The 9,066-nt window shown below is 40.4% G+C and overlaps 1 protein-coding gene across 1 annotated transcript in view; it reads left to right on the top strand.

Moving 5' to 3' along the window:
* Positions 1–332: 332 nt before the first annotated feature.
* GCLM (glutamate-cysteine ligase modifier subunit) overlaps positions 333–9,066 on the top strand; it is a 34,449-nt gene continuing 25,715 nt past the window's right edge. Inside the window, exons 1-2 of the mRNA XM_053694038.1 lie at positions 333–1,031; positions 6,575–6,640. Coding sequence (XP_053550013.1) covers positions 906–1,031; positions 6,575–6,640 — 192 coding nt within the window. The 5' untranslated portion in view covers positions 333–905. The remainder of the gene's footprint in view (positions 1,032–6,574; positions 6,641–9,066) is intronic.

Below are 9,066 nucleotides of genomic sequence, written 5' to 3'. Positions count from 1 at the left end.
GGAATATTGTTATTATTATTAAATGAGTTCACATATTATTTGTCTTTCTAATTGTGATGGTGTGTTGTAATAATTACCATATGTCCAGAATGTGTTCCAGAGACTGGGTAGGTGTAAGAGCTTGGAGCTGTAATCTGTATAATAAACTATGGATAAGTCTAAATTATACTATTACTTTCAAATGGGTGTGTGTTTTGATTGCAAAACTGAGTGGGCGGAGCAGTTGAACAGTAGGTCGTCAATACTCCAGTAACCCGCTTGCTTGCTCTGCTGCAGTGTCCCTGGAATTTTTTTTTGAAATGTTGGCAACTATGCCGCTGTATGAGCGGGGTATACCTGTAACCGCATATCTGACAGGAAATAGTGCATGTGCTGTTGGGACTGGTTTAAATTAAATAGAGGGTCACACGCTTGGGAGGTCTAGTGCTGTTTTCACATGACGCAATAACTGTGCCTGATTGATAGTACCTGGCAGGAAATCATTGTAGCCAGGTGGAATTTTGTCATTCAGCGACTATTTAATTTTCTTTGGCAGTCAGTGGGTTAAAGACTTAAAGGGACAACTGTGATTTCCATAAACCAGTAAGGACAGTGACATTAACCAAACGCAACATATTGCACAATAACCACCGTGTATTGTATCTGTCACTACTGAGGTCTGGCCCTACACGTGTAACACGGTGCTTAGAGCTTCCGGGCACCAGGGGGCGCTGGTCCAGCCAGGCTCCATAATAAACCGTGAGTCCGTCAGTGCACAGCACATGTTGCGGTGTCCGTGTGCGGAGCCGGTGAGTCACTGTTACACAGCACTTTGGTTTGATTTTCGCCAAGTCATCGTGCGGTGTTTATAGGGAGGCTTCTGCGGCTCGGAGCTCAGTGAGAAGCGAGGAAGCAAGCGCTACGCCATGGGCACTGACAGCACGGCAGCCCGTACACTGCTGGACAGGGCGGACACGCTTAACCTGCAGACCGGTAATCTGCTCAACTGGGGCCGCTTAAAGAGCAAGTGTCCGCTCAACCCCAGCGAGGAGGTAATATATATTTATTGGAGTGGGACTGTGAACTGGGCACATCTCATTAAAGGGACACGTAAGGGCACAAAGCACATTAGAGGGATACAGGACAGTAGAGGGGCATATGGCTTACAGGACAATAGAGGGACACAGGACAGTAGAGGGGCACAACTAGGCTTACAGGACAGTAGAGGGGCACAGGGCATATGGCACAGGTCTTATAGGGCAGTAGTAGGCACAGGGCATATGGCACAGGTCTTACAGGACAGTAGCAGGCACAGGGCATATGGCACAGGTTTTACAGGACAGTAGCAGGCACAGGGTATATGGCACAGGTCTTACAGGACAGTAGAGAGACACGGCTTACAGGACAGTAGCAGGCACAGGGCATATGGCACAGGTTTTACAGGACAGTAGCAGGCACAGGGCATATGGCACAGGTCTTACAGGACAGTAGCAGGCACAGGGCATATGGCACAGGTTTTACAGGACAGTAGCAGGCACAGGGCATATGGCACAGGTTTTACAGGACAGTAGCAGGTACAGGGCATATGGCACAGGTCTTACAGGACAGTAGCAGGCACAGGGTATATGGCACAGGTCTTACAGGACAGTAGAGAGACACGGCTTACAGGACAGTAGCAGGCACAGGGCATATGGCACAGGTCTTACAGGACAGTAGAGGGGCACAAGGCATATACAGTAGATTAGAGGGGCACAGGGCTCATAGCACATTAGAGGGGCACACAGCATGTGTGGAAGTCATGTGATTAAATAATGCAGCACTGTGATCTGTGTTTCACCAAATGACAAACTCTTATCCAGCTATTGTTGGCATGGTCAGCAGTGAAACACTCAGCTAATAGGTGGACAGACACTAGGCTGTGTAGGTGCTCGGGGGCCGGGCACTAGGCTGTGTAGGTGCTCGGGGGCCGGGCACTAGGCTGTGTAGGTGCTCGGGGGCCGGGCACTAGGCTGTGTAGGTGCTCGGGGGCCGGGCACTAGGCTGTGTAGGTGCTCGGGGGCCGGGCACTAGGCTGTGTGGGTGCTCAGGGGCCGGGCACTAGGCTGTGTGGGTGCTCAGGGGCCGAGCATTGGGCTGACTGGGTCATCAGGGGCCGGGCACTCACATATAGCGGAGACACATTGTTTTTGTACTTTTCCATATACTGTACTAGGGAAAGGAAAACGGATTCCTTTAGGACACTAAAAGTGTAAAACTATATTTAAACGTATACCCTTGATAGTGTATTATCCAATTCACACAATTGGTGCACATGCCACTTGTTTTCTGCACACCACACACAGATCATGCATATATGTTCATAGACTACTTAACTCCTGCTGAGATGTGTATGTTAGTGACACTCAAGGCAGAAGTGAAAGCACATTTGCTTTAGTAATCTAAATGAGTCATGCAGTTTTAATATTGTGTAATCTTTGCATATGCAGGAAGGGAATATCATGATGACACATCTAAAATACAGTATATGTAATTATTGCCCTGAGCTTCAATGAGTGGCTTTTTTAGGGGTTTGTTTCAGTTCTGCAATTTGAGAAAGATGCTATATGTTTTGTCTGTATTTGTATTCATTAAAGGGATTGTCAAGTCAAAATAAAACTTAAAGGGACAGTCTATACCAGAATTGTTGTTGTTTAAAAAGTTTATCCGTTCCCCAGTTTTGCATAACTTACACGGTTTTATTAATACACGTCTTACCTCCTGTAATTACCTTGTATCTAAGCCTCTGCAGACTGCCCCCTTATTTCAGTTCTTTTGACACTTGCATTTTAGCCACTCAGTGCTAACTCCTATGTAACTTCACGTTCGCAAGCTCAATGTCATCTATATGACACACATGCACTAACACCCTCTAGTGGGCAAAATGCTTTCAGATTAGAGGTGGCCTTCAAGGTCTAAGAAATTAGCATATGAGCCTACCTAGGTTTATCTTTCAACTAAGAATGCCAAAAGAACAAAGCAAAATTGGTTATCAAAGTAAATTGGAAAGTTGTTCAAAATTACATGCCCTATCTGAATCACAAATGTTTATTTTGGATTTGACTCCCTTTTTAAGCTTGTAGTTTAGTTATTGATGGAACAGATGCATACTCTGCATTAACCGTTACATATCAATACTTTTTATAGGCATCAGGGAACGGGGGTTTTTTAGCGGGAGAATTAATTTTTCTGAAACCTCAATAAAACATAATTTATGTAAGAACTTACCTGATAAATTCAAAGTTTCCCAAACCTCAAATGCCTATAAATACACCTCATACCTCAGTTTAATGTATAACCAAGTTAGTGAGGTGTATAAGGAGTAAAAGCATAAAAAAAGAGGAACAGGATAATGTGCTTTTATACAAAATAAATCATAACCCCCCAAAAATGTGGGGGTCATGTGGACTCTCGCCACCATGAAATAAATGAATTTATCAGGTAAGTTCTTACATAAATTTTCTTTCATATAGGTGGCGAGAGTCCACAAGCTAGTTACTGATGGGATATAATACCCAAGATTTGGAAGTCCACGAGTAACTATAGAGGAAGGGATACAATCAAAACAGCTATTTCCGCTGAGAAATTAAATCCAAAAAATAATTATATTTTCTTAAAAATTCAAAAAACCTAAATCATAGGCACTAGAATCAAACTGAGACAGCTGCATGAAGAACCTTTCTACCAAAAGCTGCTTCCGAAAAACATAAAAATGGTAAAATGTAGTAAATGTATGCAAAGACCAAGTGGCTGCTTTGCAGATTTGATCAACTGAAGCTTCATTCTTGAAAGCTCAAGATGTGGCAACTGATCTTGTAGAATAAGCAGTTTCTCTCTGAGGTGGAGACTACCCCGTCTCCAAATAAGCTTTGTGAATCAGAAGTTTCAAAAAAGATACAAAAGAAATGGCAGAGGCTTTCTGTCCTTTTCTGGAACCAGACAAAAATAACATAAACTAAAAGTCTTTCTAAAATCTTTAGTAGCCTCAACATATTTCAAAGCTCTTACAACATCCAAAGAATGTAAAGACCTTTCAAGAGTATTCTTAGGATTAGGACACAAGGAAGGAACAATAAATTCCCTATTAATGTTGTTAGAATTCACAACTTTATGCAAAAATTTAAACTAAGTCCTCACAGATCTATCTTGATGGAAAATCAGATAAGGAGACTCTCTCGAGAGCAGACAATTCAGAAACTCTTCTAGCAGAAGATATAGCCAAGAGAAATAACACTTTTGAAGACAGTAGTTTAATGTCCAAATAATGCATATGCTCAAAAGGAGGAGCCTGCAAAGTCTTTAATACCAAATTTAGACTCCAAAAAGGAGAGAGAGATTTAATAACAGGTTTGATACAAGTCAACGCCTGTACAAAACAGTGAACATCAGGAAGATTAGCAATCTTTCTGTGAAATAAAACAGAGCAGAGAATATCCTGAATAAACTATAGAATTCTAAAGGAATGCCAAGAATAATCATGAGTGGAACACCATGAAATATAGGTTTTCCAAACCTTGTGATTATATTTTTCTTGAAATAGGGTTATGAGCCTGTATCATAGTGTTAATCACAGAGTCAGAGAAACCTCTGACTTAAGGACCAAGTGTTCAATTTCCATGTCTTCAAATTTAGAGATTTGAGATCCAGATGAAAAAAAACAGGCCTTGAGACAGAAAGTCTGGTGTTAGGAAGTGACCAAGGTTGGCAACTGGACATTCGGACAAGGTCCGCATTCCAGAACCTGTGAGGCCATGCTGGTGCTATAAGAAACGCATAAGAATGTTTCATTATGATCTTTGAGATCACTCTTGGAAGAAGAACCAGAGGTGGAAACATTTTAAGCAGGTTGGTAAAACGATGGAACTGCTAGAACATCTATCAATTCCACCTGAGGTTCCCTGGACCTGGAGAGGTATTTGGAAAATTATTTTTTTTAGATGAGAGGCCATCAGATCTATGCCTGAAAGATTCCACATCTGCACAATCTGATAGAACACATCTGGATAGAGACCACTGCCCCGGATGTAGAGTCTGACGGCTGAGATAATCCGCTTCCCAATTGTCTACACCTGGTATATAAATTGCAGTGATTAGACAAGAGTTGGATTCTGCCCAAGAAATTATTAGAGATACTTTCATTGCTAGGGGACTGTGAGTCCCCCTTGATTGACATATGCCACTGTTGTGACATTGTCTGTTTGAAACCAAAAATACAATTCTCTCTTTAATAGAGGCCAAGCCTGAAGAGCTCCGAAAATAGCAGGGAGTTCTAAGATACTAATTGGTAACCTCGCCTCTCGAGGATTCCAAATTCTCCCCCCCCCCTCCTCCAACAGCTCCCCAACCTGTGAGACTTACGTCTGTTATGATCACAGTCCAGGTAGGACGAACAAAGAAGGCCCCTTGAACAATAAGGTGATGGTTTAAACTAGGGATGCACCAATACTGATACTAGTATCGATATTGGTGCCGATACTGAGCATTTTCACAAGTACTTGCACTCGTTTTACAATGCTCCGAGCCCTGTGGGGGAAGGAGTGACGTGAGGGAGCTTCTGCCGCGCTAATACAAATCAGAGAGAGTGCTACAGTAGAGGGGGTGGGGACTGCACAATTGCAGGGAGATAACACCTAACAAGGTGGAGTCAGACATCGATGGAGATTGCAGACAGGTTAGGTGCCCCACGGCTCTTGGAGATTGCAGACAGGTTAGGTGCATTATTAAAATATTGCAGCCAGCAGCTTTTCCTTAAAGGGACAGTATACACTAATTTTCATATAACTGCATGTAATAGACACTACTATAAAGAATAAGATGCACAGATACCGATGTAAAAATCCAGTATAAAACTGTTTAAAAACGTACTTAGAAGCTCTCAGTTTAGCTCTGTTGAAAAGGTAGCTGGAAAGCCCACTGCAAGTGGGAAATAAGACACTCCCCCCTTCTTTTGCATATGAAAAGACCCTTTATACAAACACGAGCAAGCTGGAGAAGGTAGCTGATGGTATTCTCATAAAACTTTGGGGCTTGGTTAGGAGTTTGGCAATCAGAGCAATGTTATTTAAAAATAAGCAAAACTATAAAAAAAAATAACTTTAAAAAAAATATAAAATCTAGCCTCTCCTCCTCAGAGCCCGTGCAGACCAACTCGCAATCGTATTGCCCCTTATTCATAAGACATGGTGAAATCCATACAAGTTGCTGTAAATCCCTTCGTTCTCCACCCTGGTGTCAGGCAAAGTTTCAGAGCACTGTAATAACATAGTCCCAGGAGTCGGAGGTACTTAAAAAGTCTTTTTAATTATGCAATAAAAACGCCTAAACAGCGTAGCAGACATAGCAATCTCCTCCGATTCGAACAGCGGAGTGTGCCAGTAGTATCACAGGAAGGTAGCAACGAAGTAGCTTGATACGTGTTTTTATATTGTTGTATTGAATATATTCTAATTGACTGATGCTTTTTCTATATGATACCTTTTCTGTTTCCAGTATTATTTATTGCACTTGCCTCTGCTAGAATGGTTTGATCTTTAGTTTAATAACCCGTTTATCTTTGCAGCTGCACGATTGCATCAGAACAACGCTAAATGAATGGAGCTTAAAGATCAGTCCAGAACTTGTACAGGTAACTATTTCTGTAATTAATCCCCTTACTGCCAGGGATACCATATAAATCTGTTGATTAAGAATGAACTTTTGTTTCAAATCCAATAAAACATTCTTTGTAATAATTTAGTTATAATAAAGGGATAGGTCAAAACTGAAATATGCTTTTCAGTTTTAAATAGAAAATCTAATTCTATTAGCAAATATAGTTCTAGTAAAAGTTAACTCCACGGAAGTAAGAACAATGTTATCTATATGACATTAGCATATGAGCCAAGGTAGGTTTAGCTTTCAACAAAGAATACCAAGAGAACAAAGCTAATTTTGATGATAAAAGTAAATTGGAAAGTTGTTTAAAATTGCATTCCCTATCAGATGATAACTCTTTTTTGTTGCTCTTCTTCTTTTTTTGTTATTGTTGTGAGTCAAGTCCGTATTATTGTATAACATTACTTTTTGTTGGTTAATAAAGAATACATTTTTAAAAAAAAATTGCATTTCCTATCTGAATCCTGAAAGTTTAATTGGGACTAGACCGTCCCTTTTTAAAGACCAAGGTTTTTTGTATTTACTCAGTTGGCAGTGATTTTAGAGGGGGGCTGATAAGTTTTTGGCTCTGCCAGAGTCTTAGGACACTACCCAAGGTCACCCACAACTTAGAAGTGGTCAGAGGTTCAACCTGTCCATTTGTTGGTTAATTATTACACAAAACAATTTCATTTTAACAGGGTGGCATTTGAAAGTAGTGAATACATTTCATAACGTTGTCATCCGTTTGTTTTTTCATAACATAAACAGTGACACATTATCCTGTCGGAATTGAATTTGAAAGCTGCAGTTTTCCAGTAATTTTAATGTCTGTATTCCTTTAACTTTATTGATTGACTCCCTATTAATGTTTTCAGCTACTTTTCTGATAGCAGCAGTCAGTAAACCTTTTGAGCAAGCTGCTTATTGTAAACACATAGGTAAGAAAGGGCAGCAGCCAGGCCAACACATTACTATTTTCAGTTGAATTTGGGGACTTGCATGAGGCTTAAAAAATCGAATGCTAAAATAATATGCTCTGTTAAACCATATCATTTTTGTATTTCTGAGCCTGGCTTACGGTGTGTTTAACCTCTGCAGATCATGGCTGGTTAGCCAATCAGCAGTCACTCATAGCTACCAATCACACTTTCCCGCTTGGCAGCTGCAGGTCTTATTAGGGATAGACCGATACCGATTATTGGGCGCCTTTAAGGCCGATAACAGGGGCCGATATTATGTACATTTAAAGTTTTGAAAAATCAACACAATTTCTTCACAATCTGGTTATAAACTAGAGACATGTTTTATTAAATTTTTAAACATTAAAAGTAAACTGGAAAAAAAAGTGCTTGAAAATTAACCCTTTGACAGGGTTAATTTGTCTACATCAGAACAACGTTCCGATGAAAACAAATTGAAATCGTGCACGTGATCGCGAGATTTCAATGATGGGATCAGGTCAGGGGGGAGTGTCCCCTATGACGCTAGGCACACCCTCCAGGACTGTGATCGCATCACTGAAGCGTTGTTGGCTTTAAGACCGCCAAGCGATTATGACGTTCTATTTTGTCCTAATGGCGCTAAAAAATTTTTTTTTCCTTTCATATATTGCTGCCACTTCACTAAAAACATGCTCACTTGGTACACTTTACAGATAAGGGTTAAAATTGCATAGTTTCGCTGAAGTACACAGAACTAAATTACTTTTGAGTTTGCTCCATATCGGCAAGTTTCTGACTGATATCGATTTATTTCAGAAATTCCAAATATCATCCATAATCGGACCGTTCCGATAATCGGTCGCACCCCCTAGGTCTTATGACTCCTGAGAGGGTTTAACCCTTTACTTACAGGTTAAACACATACTAAGCTAACTTAATGTAAGAAAATAAATATCATTTTAACAGACCATGTTTTCCATTAGATTTTCTCTTTAGTATTCTGCTAATTCTAAAATTGCAGGAAAAACCTGTTTGTGTACAACGAATCTCTAACGACAGACCCGCTTACTGGCTGATATGGACAGATACCCAACAAACCTAAAGATTCTTTATTTATTTTTTATCCAAGTACAAGAACAAACTGCAATACATTTTAAAATGCCCACTTTTGAAAGAAAAAGGGGGGGAGAAGTGTCATTTAAAGGGACAGAAACACCTTGTAATTACAAGACATTTCTGCTGTGTTGCTCTAGAATAACATATCAACCAAGTCTTAACGTTTTTAAAACAAATTAACATCCTTACACCTGCATTTATTTTTCTATGGTCAAACTCCACCCACATTTGCCTTATTTGGAGGAAACCAATCTCAGGGCTTTAGTCCACAGACAACAAGGCTAGCCACTCTGTTTACTCTGTTTTGCCATTGTTTCAGGTAAAACCAATTGGTGAAATGTTATAGAGTATGGTTAAG

The sequence above is a fragment of the Bombina bombina genome, chromosome 10 (genome assembly GCF_027579735.1).
Source record: "Bombina bombina isolate aBomBom1 chromosome 10, aBomBom1.pri, whole genome shotgun sequence".
NCBI lineage: Eukaryota > Metazoa > Chordata > Amphibia > Anura > Bombinatoridae > Bombina > Bombina bombina.
The sequence above is the reverse complement of the archived record's forward strand: the minus strand, read 5'-3'. Positions and strand labels throughout refer to the sequence as shown.